The 18,452-nt window shown below is 41.6% G+C and overlaps 1 protein-coding gene across 1 annotated transcript in view; it reads right to left on the minus strand.

Moving 5' to 3' along the window:
- The window catches only part of MAP1B (microtubule associated protein 1B), a 64,190-nt gene extending 53,632 nt beyond the window's left edge, over positions 1–10,558 (minus strand). Inside the window, exons 1-2 of the mRNA XM_033164069.1 lie at positions 10,113–10,558; positions 1,964–2,065 (exon numbers count right to left, since the gene is read on the minus strand). Of these exons, the coding sequence (XP_033019960.1) occupies positions 1,964–2,065; positions 10,113–10,290 (280 nt within the window). The 5' untranslated portion in view covers positions 10,291–10,558. The remainder of the gene's footprint in view (positions 1–1,963; positions 2,066–10,112) is intronic.
- Between the last annotated feature and the right edge of the window lie 7,894 nt (positions 10,559–18,452).

Below are 18,452 nucleotides of genomic sequence, written 5' to 3' on the forward strand. Positions count from 1 at the left end.
TATGAAATTAACTCATAAACTCAGCACAATCTGCATAGTGTACAATACTGTAAACATACTGTTGAACTTGTGGAACAAAGCCATTTAGAAGACTACATCTACATATTTGTTTCACTGTTTTGTAGAAGCCCAAAATAAACCAGAGCCATTTCTTTTTTTCTAAATTTCGGGGGGGGGGGGGTGCAATTGCCAGTTATAGTTTCTGCTACAAAATCTGATGCAATTCTGCAAGAAAATGAATGAAACCATAGCAAAAGAAAACAGCGGTGTGATCCAGGCCAGTCCAAAATACTATGCAGTGTAAGGCAGAAAAGAATAATCAAAATGTCATTGGTGATAGCCAGTCCTAGCATTTTACAGTATCCATGAAGTAGCTCATTATAAGCTTGCCTATATTGCTGCTTATTTTTTGTAAGACAATAAATTTTTGTACAAGTTCTACAGTTATGGAGAGGCTGTTCTTCCTTCCACCAAAATATTCTGTGTTGATCCTTACCTGAACAGATCACCTCTAAGAGTGTAAGGCTATGCATACAACAGACTAAGATGATAGAATTGACTCTACCTCTTCAGACTTCAGGAGCAGACTCACACTGCTTCCCTACATTAAAGAAATCCCCTGCAAGTAGAAAGTCTACACAGCAGGAAGTATATCTAAAATAAATCTGAAGGTCATTTTAAAAGGGACAACCCCTGCCTGAAGCAATGCAGCCCATTTCTGCTGCCTAATTCTGCTGCATGTGTACATCGGGGCTAATTCATTGTGACTAGGAGAACAGTCCTAATCCAAGGCTGGGGTAGAATGGAGCAACAGGTTCCTCCATTGATAGGATCAAGCTTTGTTTTTTGCCCTGCCAGCTACAGGCTAGCAGAATTCATCTGGATTCATCTCCTCCTCAGGTATGGACCAGCTCTGAATCAAACAGAGCCAACACCACAGCACACCACCACCCTGCCCTATAATATCTGCTTTTGAGGTCTTGGGCAGGAATAACCAGCTGCACAAATATAAGATGGAGGACAACTGGCTTGCCAATAGTACATGTGTAAAGAATCTAGGAGTCTTAGCAGACCCCCAGCCTAACATGATGCAGCAGCAAAAAAATGCTAATGCCTTTTTGGAAGCTGGTGGACTCTCCTTTATTGGAGGTTTTTAGGAAAAGGTTGGATGGCCATTAAGTACTATTTGCTTATTCAAATTTCCATGTCAATCTATAACCACTTAAGCACTCTGCCCAATTATTTTAAATGTAACTAATATGCAGAGTTACAGCTTAGGCTAAAGTGCTAACCCCAGTTTCCTGAGAGTAAGCACCATTCAACTCAGTGGGGCTTTCTTTGCACTATTATTTTATTGCACAAAAGGGAACATATGATGAAAATGTAGAACTCCGCAAAAATGTTTGTCCAGAAACAGAACCCATCTGCAAAAATATGATACACAGCATAGCTGTTTACAAGGCTTTTTGCCCAACTAGGAATATTTCCAGGGAATTCAGTGAGTTCAATGAGACTTACTTCCTTGCAAGCATGTTTGAATTACAGTCTATGGCTGTGATCCCAGCCATAGCTGACTGTTCCCCCCCCCCCACTCTATCTTACATGGTGTGGTTTTTAACAGAAGAGCCACAAATAATTCTATATACATGAACACACATTATCCAGAAGGCTTATTTTGCCTTAGGGGGGAAATAATAGTTTAATGAATTAAACTGAAATCATGCTCTGTTATGCCAGCAAGTATTTTTACATTCTTTTATGCTGTTTCTAATAATAATAATAATAATAGTAATAATAATAGTAATAATAATAGTAATAATAATAGTAATAATAATAGTAATAATAATAATTTATTATTTATACCCATCTGGCTGGGTCTCCCTGGCCACTCTGGGCAGCTTCCAACAAATATTAAAATACAATATTCTGTCTTTATGGGTAAAGACAGAAAAATAAAACCTACCCCGCACATCTGGAGAGAATCGAGCTGAATGGCGAGACACAAAAAGCTTAAGTTCTTGATCCAAGTTGCATTCAATAAGGTTTGTGTCCCATGACCGGATCCCTAAAAACCAAGATAAAAATAAAATACATGTAATTATTGGATACAAACAGATTGCGTATTTCTGAATTTTATTTTAATAAAATCTGTGCCCTATCTGCATACTCTATGCTATTAAAAGCCACATGGTGATTAAAAATAAATAAATTATCTGCTCTCATTTTCCAGGACCCCATCCATTACCATGCTAAGCTCTTCTGAATACAGTACAGTAGTTGTTGAATGAATTTCTACTCAAGCCCTTGTAAACACAACTTTAAGAACTGTTACTAGTTTGGTTATTATGTAGCAGGATTACAGGGTGACAACGGATAATATTTTCAAACCTATTTACAACATAGTTAATTTGGAATGGTTGGGTTGTTGTTTTTTTTACTCATTCTGCATTGCATAAACTTCTTGTAACTTCTTCCTAGTAACTTTTTTTTTGGCAACATTTTATTTTCAGTGAATTAGTTTTGCTTATGCACCTGAAACTTTGCTTATGCACCTGAAATAACATGTAACATACTAAATACAAAACTTCCCTTATTGAAAAATACTGATTGCAGATACAATACAATGGACAAATCTGTTACTCTGATTTACTTTGAAAGCGCACATTGGATTTAGGGTATCTTGCCTCAGCCGAGACCACATTTCTTTACTCACAATCACTAACTTGAATTACATTGTCCACTTCTTTATGAATACAATGGAAGAGGGAACTTCATTTATTAGTATTTATTCATATATGAAAGTGTGGCTAAAACTCAAAAAGTGGCGACTATTTTTGAAGAAGCCACATTTAGCTGGTGTTTTTCACACTTTCATTTATTACCCGTATGATTCAAAATCCAAATCCCTGTCATGAGAAGAAACTTTATTTTTCATTTCTTCCCACAACAGCAACCTTGTCAAACTCTTGTTAACCACACTACATTTACAAATAAAAGCATGCGCCATAGTGCTATAAATAGTAGCAGTAATAGCAAGTACACCAGTGTGCCAATCTACCCTTTTGTTCTGGGCTTTCCGTCATAAATGGGATTGTTGGGTTACATAGTTTGTGCTTGAAAGAGGGCCTTCAGCTAGCCAGCAAAAGTGCCTGGGGCTGGTGGACAAGGAGTGTTTTGAATGGCTGGTCTGGCAACCAGCCTATCTCCTGCACCAGCACTGTCAGACAGACAGACAAGACCAGGCACCACAGGGCTGTAAGTAGTAGCCTGAACACTGTCCATTGGCACCACAGCCTGACAGCTACTTCTAGGCTGGTTTGGCAGTCTTAAATCATTCCATTGGGTAGCACACCTGCTTTTCCATCCTTTACACTTGCTTTGCCTCAGCCCTGCACTGCTTCGCCTTGCTTCACTCCGTCAAATGTAATATTTGACTTCCATCCTGTGTGCGACTAAAACTCCCATCCCTGACTCTGATCTGGTACCTCATCCCTAGCCCTCCATCCGTGTTTTCTGGCTTTAGCCCTCATGCCTACATTTCCATCTCAGACTCAGACTCTGTGGCAACTTGTGACAAGCCCAAAGCCTCACAACTTTTTTATGCAGGCAATCACATCAGTGGATGCTGGTCTTTGTTTGAGGCCTGTATGTATGAGGCCCTCTTTTTCTAGTGAGGAAGTCATTCACTTTTCCCTTTGTAGGACTTCAATCTCTCCTGTACACAGCATCAGGACCAGCCCATCCAGGAGGTCAGGTGAGCAGTCGTAGACCTTGGGGTTTCGAATTTCAGCGGCAACCTGTGCAATACCAAAATTCGGTGCCCCCCCCCACCGCCTCTCACCTTCCATTCTACATAACAGTTGTGGTGCCCCCCCCTATGTCACCACACCCAGTATGACCAAACATGTCATGCTCACCTAAATCCACCTATGAGGTGGGGCGGCAGGATCCAAAGGGGAAGTAGATCCCAATTTAGATCTTTATTTCCCTCTTACTCCTGATGTAGATGTTCACTCACCCCCCAGATTAATGTGCCATGCTGCACTAAAACTTTTAAACCAAAGTGCACTTTAAAAAAAATTAAAAGAACAGAATTTTACTGTTTGCTTGGGAAAGGCTTCCCTGTGGTACAGGGCTCTACAAGACACAAATACTAAATGTTAAATGCACATAATAATCCAAGACAGTTTTAGGATTGTAACTTTATATTTTAAAAAGCCTGCAAGCAGTAGTTCTACATGGCAGAATAAGCAGAGATGTTTTGAAAAGCAAGTCCAAACTAGTTGCTATGTCATATTTCAAAAGGTCACTTGCCTGTTTTCAGATGGAGTCAAAACAAAACCAAAGTGTAGCAGAAATTTAAAGAAACTCTAAACGGTCAGATTGTTTGTCTGATGTAGAAAGAAAAAAAGCAGTGGAGTTTAGAAGAGTGTGCTTATACACTTTTGTAAGCATGTGTGTGCATAAGAAGCATTTAATACGGGAATGGGGATCCTGTGAACCTACTGATATTGTTGGAGTACAACTCCCATAAAACACAACCACTGGCTATGCCAGATGGGTTGGTGGGAGTTTGGGTTCAACAGCATCTGGAGGACCACATATATGGAGCTTGAAACCACAGAATGTTTTTCTAAAAATAGGGGAGCTTTACAGCACAGTAATATTAGAATAGGTGAATACTGCTAGTTGGAACTTTACTTCTGTCCCAATGTTGAGATTTTATCATAGTTTATATTTTAAAAAATGTACCATGGTGTGGCTAAGGAGACATCGTTTCAAGGGACCTAGCTAATCATATAAAGCTTTTTAAAGTTATTTGAGAGCAGTTTTAAATTCCAGCATTTAGTAGCTTAAATTAAAAATGCTTGGAATAGCAACAAAATCTCACTGGGGGGGGGGGGGAAGAAAGTCTAGTTTTCCTCTTAATACGGTTTTTGGGAGTAGTGGTTATTTTATGTGCAGTAAAATACAGTCACTCCAGTGGTGATTCTGTACCACCAATGTCATTCACAGTTGCTTGAGCCTTCTGATGCACATGATCTTGGCAAAAAAGAGGGGGGGGTGACTTAGACAATTTTCATACAGACCTTATCTAGTTTTAAAACAATCAGCTTGTCAGACAGATTAAAAATGCCAGTTATAAATGCATATATTTTAAGTGCATATATATGTTCTAGAACTCTCCATACCATAGTTTAAAAAAACTTTGAGGCCTATTGAAATACTTACAGATGTGTTTTAGATGGAAATAAATACTTAATGAAATTTGCTGATAATCCCAGATGAGTCACTATCTGGCTATTGCCAAAACTTATGAGATTTATATAGGATGAAAAATTAATCTGCTGGATATGTTTACTAAATGTGTCAGTCATATAAGCTAAATCATGTTCCCAACCATTTAGGGCACTGGAGTTTCTGAATTCAATTTTTGCTGAAAAGCCTACATATTTTAAATTAGAATGGACCTTCATCCCTGTTCTTTGTGGAAACTTCCAAGATTCAGAAATGACTGCTAGTGTCAGAGTCCAAAAAGTGGGGGAAAGGCAGATTCACACTTTGAACTGACTCATAATATCTTCCTCAACCAAATGCAACACTGTCTCCACTGAAAAGTATAAGGAGAAAGGAAGGTTGAGCCTGCAATAGGAATAATACTAGGTCAAACTATTTGTCCTTCTAACCCAGAACTGTCTGTGTGATCACTGATCCAATTTCAACTAGAGATGCTACAGATTGGACATAGGACATTTGTTCACAAAACATCTGCTGTACCACCAAACTACAATTCTTCCCCTAAAGAAAGAAAAAAATCCCTGAAAGGTGTGGTGCGGGTGCCCACTTCTTCTGGTTATATGGATATGTCCAGGAACAGAGCCTAGGATTTCTTGCAATGAAAAAAATAATCATACTCTCCCTCCCAAAGACCAACAAGCCTGAGATCTGTGACCTGTATCACACATGCATATCACCTATTTCTTCCACACTTAGTGGGTGATGAATATGCCATGTGTAAGCTGTGCCTTACAAACACTTGAAGGTTAGAATGAAGCTGCAATCCTACACATTTATGCATATAGCCCCCATCAAAGTCAACAAGAGGATGAGAAACTTCACCAAGTACAGTAGATAGTTTTCAATGACATTTATTCTCAGTGCCACCCCCTGTATAAACAGAGTATACAGCCAGAGATTCAAAAGTAACAAAAAGAAATAGTATTACTTCTTAACAGTTCTTTGTTCAATCCAGTACAGGGAAATATCAAAGAGAGGGTGTTTTTACCCAGTTGCTTAGTGTAGAGATACAGATATGTCTGTTTTGAATGTGACCTTCGTTTCCTTGCAGATTTTTACTGTTCTTCCATTGAGTATATTCAGAATTTGTTTAATGCAACATAATAAAACAGTGTTCATATTTCATGGTTTCCAGATATCACAAGCATTTCATTGTGAGCGACATTCAGTATCATTTGTCATCTGGATAAGATAGAATTGAGGTATATATATATTTTCTTGTGGGGTCATATTTGCATTGATCATTCATGATCAGACCACTTTGGAGATGGGCTATCACAGCACAAAGCATTAGGTAGCCAAATTGAGCAATTTGCCTTCTTCTGTTTAAAAATAAACTCCAGCCATATATCATTTGTAGCTGCATATCATGCAGTATCGTTGAAGCAAATGGGGAATTGTGTGGATCAAAGCCAGGACTATGTCTTGAAAATAAAATGTGGCAACTTGTTAACAATCCATTGCCAGTCATCCTCAATACAGCTCTATGATTCAGCAGTTCTGACAGAAACATGACAGAAACACAACACAAAATTCACTAATACAGGGGAAATCTGGAAAAATATATATAGATAGTCTGCTGTTATTAATGTGAGTGACCAATGGAATTCCAATTGAGATCAAGTTGTTTTCTTCTGTGAGAAGAGAAGCAGGCCTTACAGCAGACCCCCCTCCATTAACAACCAGGGCACACCCACAAATCTTGAGTTTCGTACAGATCCTAGAGTCAGTCTTTTAAGGACTGAAAAAGGGTAGCCAGTGAATTAAAACAAATAGTTTATGGAGATTATTAAATAATGCTGGACAAAGTCCCTTTTGACAATATTTAGAACAAAGCCCAAATCTTCATCCTCCAGATCATTCAGGATAAACCTTTAATAAAGTCATCAGTACATGAAGTCTTCTCAGATTTCTCTGCAGTGAGTCTCATTAATCTCATTAATCCAGTATCTTCAAGGGTGGTGCCCAAGGCACAAAACTGAGAGCACAGGTAAGTTACCTGAAATATTGAGGCCCTTGTTGGGAATGCATACTTCAAGTGAGAACTTAGTATGTCCAGTCATTAACTATATAATCAAGCTCCACAGAAAAAGAAAAATCTGCATTCTTCCCCAAACCAGGTTCAGCATAAAATCATTAATAAGAGAGACCCTGGATTTCTAAAAATAGCATGTATTGCTCTCAATTTCTAATCCAGCTTTTTAAAAGTAGGCATTGCTTCTAACCAAACAATAAAGCAAGGGGGGGGGGAGAATGGTGCAGGAACAGAACTTATTTCTTCTGGGGGAATGTGAGCAAGTTGGCGGCAGATGCCTTGAGAGCACAACACACATCCATTTACTATATCAATTATTAATAACTTTAGGTAAGAAACGTCTAGTTCAGGCTTAAGATAAAACTTCAGATAAAGCTAAAAAGAAAATAACCAGAGCAGTCTAAAACAAAAGACTTTCATTCTGAGCAAGTGTCATGTCATTATACAATGGGACAGATAAAACAGGTCAATTTATATATAAAAAAGCCACCAATGCAGGCAGTCCCATCTTCACTACAATGTGGATTTGAGAAAAGATGCACAAAGAAATTATGGATTCGAACCACTTGTAGGGAGTGAAGCAACAATAGGAACCAACTGGAGCCCTCCATCTGCTGAACCACACCTATATAGCAAGAATGTAATCAAGGCACTGCTTAGGGGTTCTTTGAAAATGGCAGATTCCTGAAATCCCTTGTTCTCTTCCAGATAAAGCCAAAACCCACTAAAAATGAAATGCATTTGCTCAAAAACTTAATATTACTAAGGACTTGTATGAAACCTATGAATACTGCCTTTTAACACTTGTGTATCATTTATCCCATTTGCAGTGCACAACTGCATTCCCCAGAATGACACAATGCAGAGCATCATCTAAAAGAAATCCACTTGTTTCAGCCAGTATTCCAATGTGACTTTTATAAAATAAAAGTTAACAATACAGTTCTATAGCTGGGCAATGTCTGTAGCTGGGAAATGACAAGATGCAACAAGAAAAGTGCTCAACCAGAGCTTCTGTCCTTTATTGTTACTGTTGTTTTCCTTGGGGGGAAAATCTTTGTGAAGTCTCAGTTTTGTTCTAAGGTCCCTGAAACAAACCCCAGAAGACTTATGGCTTAAAGTTAGAAACAAAGGAAGCTGCAGCAGCATCTCTTGTCAGGAGCTGCACCTTTTGCAGCATAACAGATCTCCAAATCTTTTTTGCTTCAATTTGCAAGCAGCAAAGCCTATCTACTTTCCGATGCTTATTTAATGCATTTTTCTTTTTCTCCTTGACTGTGTAAACGCCCTTTGTCCGCTATGGGCTGCCATAGGGACCGCACTGCGGACTGCACCACGCCCACAAGCCGGTATCTCTGGGCAGACTCCCCAGCAGCAGCACCAAGAGGCGAGAAAGAGAAAGCAAAGGAGGGACTGTTGCTGGCTCTGCAAAAGACCTGAACGACCTCTGCTCTGCCCAGCTAGTTGGGGAGGTTGGGGAGGGTGTCTAATGGCAATGTTGGGAGCGAGAAGGCGGAATGACTCACAGAAGGAAAAAGTGGCGCAAACTCAAGATCAACTGCTATAAGAGGAGGGGAGGTGGGGGTGATGTCCCCTTCCCACCTTCCTTGTGCCAATTGGCGCAGCTAAATGCAAAAAGCCAGAATTGCAGGTCTTGGGGGGGGATCAAAGAGCCTGTCTCCCCCCCCCCTACTGTTGCTGCTGCAGGATTCTCAAGAGCCATGAGCATCTCAAGGCACCGGAATAAAGTGAGACAGAGAGGGATTCACGCAACCTTGGACACCCACCCATCTGCCCAAGAAAGAAATCCCCACTGGATTCCTGCAGTGCCTCCTTCTTCTTTCATGCTTTGCAATACAGGAGCCGATTTAGAGACTCTTGTTTGATGAGTACAATGTTGTACAAGCTTCCCCAACCACGACAGAGAAGGCGGGGGGGGGGTGTCAACTTTTCTCTGACTGTATTTCAGGGTTGTTGTTTTGTTGGTTTGCTGTCAAAGTCAGCTATGGTTAAAAACAAAGGCATTAATTATAAGGGAGCCATTTCTCCCATCTCGCCGCGTCCCCCCGTCCCCCCCCCACCCGCGCCACCTCCACCCAAGAACTGCAGCCAGCCAGTGGAGAAAACACACCCTTCCGCGATTCCAGCTGCAGCTTCTTTCATTCCATGCGCAATGCAACTCCAAGAAGAGTCTGAAACGGAGTCAGAAGAGGCTGGATAGGAAACCGAGGCTGATGGAGATTGCTGCCAACTCTAGAGCCGCAGTTCTAGACACAGGATCCTCCTCGCCCCCTCCCAAAACACACACACACGGGGGGGGGGGAGTGGAGAGGGAGTGGTTGCATCAATTTTCCCTTTCTCGACCTTCTCTCTGTCTGGACCATGATGTCAGCCCAGTAAAACCCCGCACCGATTTCAATCTCAAACCACAATGAGCAGCAGATCCGACGGGGAGGAGGCTGTGCCAAGGTTAGATGCACAGTCATGGTCTTCAATGGCGCAGAAACCCCCTCTCGCTGCGGGAGCCGGGACTTTTCGCGCCACGCAACCTGTAGGTCGCCTCTCCAGCCCTTTCCCTCCCCACCCCACCCGACTGGCCGCCCCTGGAGAGAGAGAGAGAGAGAGAGAGAGAGAGAGAGAGAGAGAGAGAGAGAGAGAGAGAGAGAGAGAGAGAGAGAGAGAGAGAGACGGAGGGCGGCAGCTGAAGTATCTCTTCGCCTGGCTCCTGAGGGAGAGGGAGGGAAGGGAGGAGGGCTGCCTGGAGGCGGCGGCGCCTTACCTCTCTCAATATTGCCTATGGCTCTCCTCAGATGCTCCTCGGTGACGAGCTCGCCTATAACGACCAGGAGGTAGAATTTGCTGTCGAGAAAGCGGTGCGACAGGCTCGGCGAAGGGGGCACCGCGTTGGGTAGGCTACAAGACGGCTCCGTCTCCGCTTCCAGCACCACCGTCGCCATCCTGGCAAAGCCCCTCTCCTCCTCCTTGCCTTTTCTCCCCTCAGGCAGCGGCGACGAGAGAGGAGAGGCGGCGGGACGAAAAGGCTTTTAGTTCCAAAGAGGCGCCTCCCTCCTTCCCTCGCGAGGGGCGGGAAAAAAAAGCCACAAAACCGCGCGCTCGAGAGGCACCACCGCGCTCCAGGCAGCCGGGCGAGTGAGGGAGGGCGGGGAGGCGGCGGCGCTTTTATACCGAGACAGTGCGGGGCTGGGACCTGGCGAGGAGGAGGAGGAGGGAGGCGTCGGCGGCGGAGGAGGAGGAGGGGACCCCGCACAGCCACGCGCGCTGCCTTGTTCGCTCGCTGCTGCTGCTGCTGCTGCTTCGCCAGCATCCAGCCCAGGCAGCTGATGTCATCTGCAGCAAATCATTCCCATCGTTGCCTCCGGAAGCAGAAAGGACGAGGTGGGCGAACAATGCCCGGGCGAATAGACCGGGGGGCAAAGAAGGCCCGGCCTTGGCGGGCCCAGCCCTCGGGTTCCAGGGTCCGAAGGTGAACTTGTCTGTCACTTTCGACGCGCAAACGACCCAAGCCGGTGCATTTGTTTACGCAGAAGTGTCCAATGAGGCTTGGAGCGCGCGCGGAGGCAATGGAGACCAACACGCCCCGCAGTCAGGGAAAGGGAAGGCCAAGCCAGCAGGCGATCCTTTTCTCCTTAGCAGACCCCGAAGAGAATAGGTCGGGGAAGAGGTCAGGCACGTTGTGTTGGATGTGCCAGGTGCCAGGCGGTTTTGGTTTTCCTTTGTAACCCAGGGACATTACATTTGCATTACATTTGCACTGTGGAGAAAGTGGCTAGAGATGTGTGTTCTTCTCCCTCCCTCTTTGGTGATGCTAGAGCCCAGGCATAATTAAACATAGCTGACTGGTGAAATATTCCCAACTCCACCCTCTCCACAGGCCACTGGAAAATTGCAGAGGGTCTTGATGGAACACTTAATGGTTTTCGCCCCTGTCTGTGCCAAATGGTATATGGTCATTCATTGTATATTTATTTTAAAAATTCCTTCCAGTAGTACCTTAGAGACCAACTAAGTTTATTATTGGTATGAGCTTTCATGTGCATGCACACTTCTTCAGATACCTTCAGATACTTACATTTATTGTTTATTTTATTTTTTAATATTTAATTCTATTGTATTGCAATTTTGAATTCCGTGGCATACTACAGAATTGAAATGGTGCAGGTTTCCCACAAAACATCCTGAATGGCCACTTGTGGTCCATGAACCTCAGTTTGGAAACCTCTGGTTTAGACAAAAAGAGGTGCTTCTTCATTTAACCAACCAGGAGATGGACTTTTCAGTAGTGGCATCCTGGTTACATATTTTTACATATTTTTTGTAAGGCTTCGAGATAACTTCATGGTATGGAACAACATACAAATACTGTTTGTTACATATGGAACAACATACAAATACTGTATCATAAATACATGAACAATTAACTTTTACCTACACTGCCTTCTATGAGTTTCAGCTGATATGCCGGCCATGCCCTTTCCTGGTCAGAGACAGCTTGACCCATACATTAGTAATCTCTAGACTGGATTGCTGCAGTGAACTCTGTGTGAGGCTGCTCTTAAGGTTGGTTCAGAAACTGCTGCTAGTGTAAAATGCAGTGGTCAGGATGCTCTGGTACATCCTACCACACATTTATAGCATTTGTGTACTAGAGGAGTTTCACTGGCTGCCTGTTTGCTACCAAGTCAAGTAAAAGGTTCTGCTGCTAAGTTCCAGTCAATCTGAGTGATCACCTTCTTCTTTACAATCCAGACTGTTCATTGAGATCACCAGAGGAAGCTCTGTTAGTCATACTGCACCCATCAGAGATTTGTCTGATGGGAAATACTTTGCAATAGCCTTTCCCTAGATATATGGTAGGCCCTTATGGTAATGATGTTCAACCAGATGGTTGTTGTTGTTCAGTCATTCAGTTGTGGCCGACTCTTCGTGGCCCCATGGACCAGAGCACGCCAGGCACCCCTATCCTGCACTGCCTCCTGCAGTTTGGCCAAACTCATGCCAGTCGCTTCGAGAACACTGTCCAGATGGTTAAAACATACCTATTCATGACAACGCCTGCTTCTTGGGAGAAAAGCAATGACGAACCTAGACAGCATCTTAAAAAGCAAAGACATCACCTTGCCGACAAAGGTCCGTATAGTTAAAGTTATGGTTTTTCCAGTAGTAATGTATGGAAGTGAGAGCTGGACCATCAAGAAGGCAGATCGCCGAAGAATTGATGCTTTTGAATTATGGTGCTGGAGGAGACTCTTGAGAGTCCCATGGACTGCAAGAAGATCAAACCTATCCATTCTCAAAGAAATCATCCCTGAGTGCTCACTAGAAGGACAGATCCTGAAGTTGAGGCTCCAGTACTTTGGCCACCTCATGAGAAGAGAAGACTCCCTAGAAAAGACCCTGATGTTGGGAAAGATGGAGGGCACAAGGAGAAGGGGACGACAGAGGATGAGATGGTTGGACAGTGTTCTCGAAGCTACTAACATGAGTTTGGCCAAACTGCGAGAGGCAGTGAAGGATAGGCGTGCCTGGCGTGCTCTGGTCCATGGGGTCACGAAGAGTCGGACACGACTGAACGACTGAACAACAACAAGAGCTTCTAAACACAGGAACGTGGACCTCAAATTTAGACCACTGGGAAGATTTTGGGTGGCTAAACATCCCAACAGAAATCTATGAATCAGGTATCTGTGGTACACATTTTTAAGCAAATCAAGCACCTGTCCTCTTGCAGAGATTGCCAAAGCCACTTGTAAGTGCTCCATCATAGCAAGGGGCCCAGGGCCCAGGCACATGTGCTCAGAAGACAGCATGTTCATTCACAAACGACCAGACAATCGACAAACGATCAGACAATCGACAAACGATCAAGCAAAAGTAAACCTACCTTCCAGATCAGCTTTCAACCAAAATGTTCTATGAGTTTCCAGCATGTAATTGCACAGCCATCATAAGAGAAGTCACCCTCAATGCCACTTGTGAAAAGGCCCTCAAAAATATACCGACCCCATGCTTATGATTAACTCGAGTATGCAAGGGGCAGAAGCCACACCGGCAATGTGATGATATTTGAGTGTCCCCAGACGGTCCAAATGTAGCAATGAAAACATACCAGTTGTTTAAACTGTAAATGTGAAGGGGGGAAAGGGGGGGAGGCTGCATAGAAAGGGGGAAAGTGAAGGGATTGTGTGTATAAATTGGGTATGCTGCATTGCAACCCTGTACCAAGGAGGAAACATATGCCCACTAATGTGGATAGACATTAGCGGAAGTCCGATTTATATGTAATTTACACCCCCCCAAGACTACATTATTCTCAAAACATGTGCTTTGTGTGTTTGTTTCCATGAGTGTGCATGCCATTCCTTTTCCTCCTGCAACTCCTTTTCCTAGCATACTTTTAGGACTGGATGTCTAAGTAAGAGACAGTCCAGAATTACATGTTCCACTCCAGACAAGGGCATGCTGTCTAATTCACACTACTCATCAGTGGTTGATTATATAATCAGTACTATCTCTCTGTCTGTCTATCTATCTATCTATAGACAAGGCATCTGCTTTTGACCCAGGAGCTTCTTAAGTGCTGATCCTGTGCCCAGAAAATATTACTCCGTCTGCACTGACCCTTGCTTAGATTTTCTTCACATGCTTCACGTGAGCTGCAAATTGCAGCAGAAGTCAGCTCTGGCAGTTAAAAAGAAACATGGGCTCCTTGCTGGAGCATCTTCTATTTGAAAAAAAAAAATCTCTGTGGTTTAAAGTTGTCACCTTGGACTGAAATATTAATCCATTTATTTTACAATGGATTTCTAGTTTCCAATATAAAGTTTGAAGGCTGCAAGTTCTAAGCCCACTAACTAGAAAAAAGTCTTGCTAAACTCAGCCATTCTTACAACTAATTTTAACCTAGGTCTGAGCTGTTTTGGACTCTTACTTCCTGCACATATGGGTATTAAACAAATTTCAATAATTAGTGTGCATTTGATTTGGCTTCATTTTCCTTCATTTATTTCCTGCCAGGTCTATTACTTGGTCTTTGGAATTGTATTATCAAGATGTCAGGAATCTCAGATTTTCATTCTTTATTTCTTTATTCTCCCATTTCTGCTTTTCTTCCCCCCCTCCCTTTTTTCTTTGGTTAATTTGATATTTTGCTTATTAAATGTCATATTATTGCTTTGGGCAACTACCAGAACATGTGGATTGCAACTTGGAGAAACTGATCTAGTAGAGAAAATGCAAGGAAATTATATATATATATATATATATATATATATATATATATATATATATATATCCAGAATACTTAGCTGATTTCCGATTAGAAAAAATGTCTTTTTTCATGGTTTTATGTACATACTGTTGTAAACTGATTTTTTTAAAAAGAATAATGATATATATGTATTTTTCTAAATAAAAAAGGGAAGTCATTTGCCTTAAAAATGAGGTCATCCTGTAAACTGCTGTAGAGGATGTATTTTTCACACATCACAGTTCTATTTTTATTGTACTGTTAAGAACTTAAAGAAAAAAGAGAAGCAAAAACAAAACAAAACAAAACAAATATATAAATATATAAATATCCCAACAAGCATTACAGTTATGAATATCCTTATCCAACAATACCCTGTAGTGCAAAAGAGTTCTTAATGCAACTCTTTTTTTATTGGTATAGCTTGGCCTCAATCATTTTCAATTTTCTCATTTTCCTATTCCTGAGCAACTTGTTAACCTGTTTGCTATAAGTTTGTTTCAAATTTTATTCCACCTACATAGCTCAGTGGGTAGAGCATGAAGCTCTTAAACTCAGGGTCATGGGTTCAAGCAAAATATGCAGTAAAACTGCAGCCACCTCACCTCAAGTATGGCTCAGTGAAGGTCCATCGCCGAGGGAAATCCTATTAACCCAATCGTGTTTTGGCTGGTCTGACCGAAAGCTGCTATCTCTTTCATGATCTGATCATTCCCAGAAACATGATTTCTGCTTCCCTCACTCCCAGGTCCCTACAGCAGACAAGTCCTCCTTCCCCAAAGTTAGAGAACCACTCATTAATCTTTTAAAAGAAACATGCAATGGAAAAGTTACTTTAATACTTGGGAATAGTCTGAAAATCACTGTCTGATGATGCCTGCTTCTGTTCCACCTGGGCACCCTTTCAAGGCTGCTGATCTTGTATGGCAGGGGGAAATTGCATGATCTTAGTCTGGCCTCTTGGAATTTAGTTAAGCAGTTTGGATTGGAACTGCAGAGAGGTTGTGAGGTTTGTTTATTTGTTTTTGAAGTGCCAGTTCTACAGTATGCAAAATGTTTTCTACCTCTTTTACTTCTTTAGGACCTATTGCAACCAACTGCATACCTGAATGTTTGATAGCTTGTCAACCTCCCTCTCTTCTTCTCTCCCTCCAGTTATCCTGCAAGTGAATTATTTGCATTTCTATATGACATCTTTTGAAACATACCACACATTTTTTTCAAGACATGTCTGCACTGGTTGGATTTTTTTTAAAAAAAAGGTATCTATGTGGCCACAGAAAAATAAATATTGTTGCAATGATGCTTTAAAGTGACAGAGGTTAGGAAGGTAAGCCATAGGAAAAAGTGGGTGGAATGAAGTTATGGGAAGATGGGAAGAAACTTCTGTATATAGCAAGAAACAGAATGTGGTGACCAGGAACCAGTTCAAATATATGAGCATGGGTTTGTTTGTTTGTTTGTTTATCATGCGTTGTTTTATTACATTTCTGTTAGCTACCCTGGGGACATGATTATATTAGAAGATACATACATACACACACACACACACGAATTAGCAGCATTTTTAATATTATTTTGCATGTAGCAATCGACCTGCTTGTTCTTAGAAGTAGAATAATTTATTTGTAAAGGCAGAGTGGAATCTGGTCCCAGGCTTTCAACTTAGCTTTTATTTGCCTCATCATTTCCTTTCATATACATGACCAGGATCTTTCCCTCATTCTTTGCTATCTTAACAAACCCCAGCTTCTCAGCCTCAGACACTCAGTGCTTTTCTTCCCAGAAATTAGCCAATCCCCAGCACCAAACATTTACCAGTCAGCCCATGATTATAGCAGTGAATGGAATTCTTTATGTGAGAGCAACATCTCAGCTGAATTGTACCCCAGAGCCCAAACATGTCATTCGGAGTCTGTCTCTGAAAATCAGTGACGTCACTGCCGCCCAAGAGACTTTCCAGGATCAGGTACACTGATCTGAACAAAACTGAACTCCAGTCCCTTGAGGAGGAAACTTCTGAAGGTCACTCACCAGAGTAGGAATTCTGAGTGACCAGACATATTGGATGTGATTGCTTGTCCATCTGATAATATGGACAGTGTGCTTCACAGGACAGCACAGAGCCTTCAGATCTTTTGACTTGATGTTTGACCTTAAGTAGGTCAGTCAAAAGTGAAGCTTTCCCCTTTAAAAGAGACATTCTGGATTTTTTTCCAGGTAGTTACCAGATTAATTTGCCTCCATTTAAAAAGTAAAACTCCCTGTGCTTCACCACCCAAGTGCCATGTCCAACCAACTCACTTGAGCCTTTGACAAAGGTTGACAGCTAAGTTAAGTTCTGTGTGATTCAGAAGTCAATACGAATAAACTGAAGGCAGAATTGTTCACCCTCTGATTATGACATTAAAAGAATCAAGAGAGCATAGCTGTCAACTTTTCCCTTTTCTTGCGAGGAATCCTATTCAGAATAAGGGAATTTCCCTTTTAAAAAAGGGAAAAGTTGGCAGCTATGCAAGAGAGCACCCTGCAGGTCATAGTCAATGCACCCACGAAACAGACAGGCAGGCATTGATCCTAGGTGCAAGTCATAGCACAATCAGCTATTTTTCTGGGTCCTGTTTGTACAATAGATGCTTTAGCTTTGACCAACAGGATTTTCCATTGGTTCTAATATTGGGCTTAAAGTGCTCTAGCCTGCAGGATAGCTTAGTTGGTAGACCATAAGAATTTTAGTCTCAGGGTTGTGGGTTTGATCCCCGCATTGGGCAAAAATATTCCTGCATTGCAGGGGGTTGGACCCTCGTGGTCCCTTCCAATTCTATGCGTCTATTGGGCCATAGAATCTGAGAAAGTGAAGCACTTCCAAATGCCTAGAATTACAAAATAACTATTTTTAGTGATGGCAAATGATAACCATGAATAATAGTACTAGAGAAACCTTTGAGGATGCAAATGAAGAAGCTGGTAAATCCACTGATATATTCCTGATCATAGTTTAATTGACCAACTTTTCGTAGCTTGCTCATTTTTATTTGTTACACTACACTATGCTTTTAATGAGTTTCTATAGGTAGTCTCTTACTTTTACAAAGATTATCTATGTTGCTCCTTTAAAGCAGCCTTCCCCAGCCTGCTGTTGTTGGACACCAGTTCCTCCAGCCAGCATAGTCTATGGTTAGAGATTATGGGAATTGTCATCTAAAATATCTGGAGGGCATCAGGTTGAAGAAGGCTGCTAAAAACATTGCATCATATCATATCATTTTATTTTATTTTATTTTTAGTATCTAATGTTTCTATAGGGAGTATGTCACCTCCTGTATTGACTAGAAAGGTGATTAATATGTTGTTGCTAAATAATAATAAGAAATAATGATTAGATTATATGAACTTCCATCAGCTGTCACTGTTGTATAGAAGAATGCACTGAAGTTCCTCACTGGATCAATGTGACTTCTGTATTAACAATACAGTCATTTAATTTAATTTATTTCTGAAGACATTTATATGTTCTGATTGTGTTGCATAGTGGCTTTTCACAATATCCCCAGTACCACATTTGATGGTTAGGAAATGGATTGCATTAATATTTTTATTCAATACACCACGTAATGGAATGATGTCTATGAACATGATGCAAAATCCATTATTACATATTTAGGCCATTTATTGAGTTTACTCACATTCTGAAAGATTGCTAACGATACCTATTGATTGTCAGTGGTGTGTGTGTGTTTATGTTCAAAGTCAAAATTCCAGATCATGTGTGTATGCTGCAAAACCAATTTCTGCAAACCAACTGGAGAAATTATTTCACTACCAAGAGAAGAACCTAATTTACTTTACAGC

This window comes from Lacerta agilis, chromosome 11 (assembly GCF_009819535.1).
Source record: "Lacerta agilis isolate rLacAgi1 chromosome 11, rLacAgi1.pri, whole genome shotgun sequence".
NCBI classification, from domain to species: Eukaryota; Metazoa; Chordata; class Lepidosauria; order Squamata; family Lacertidae; genus Lacerta; species Lacerta agilis.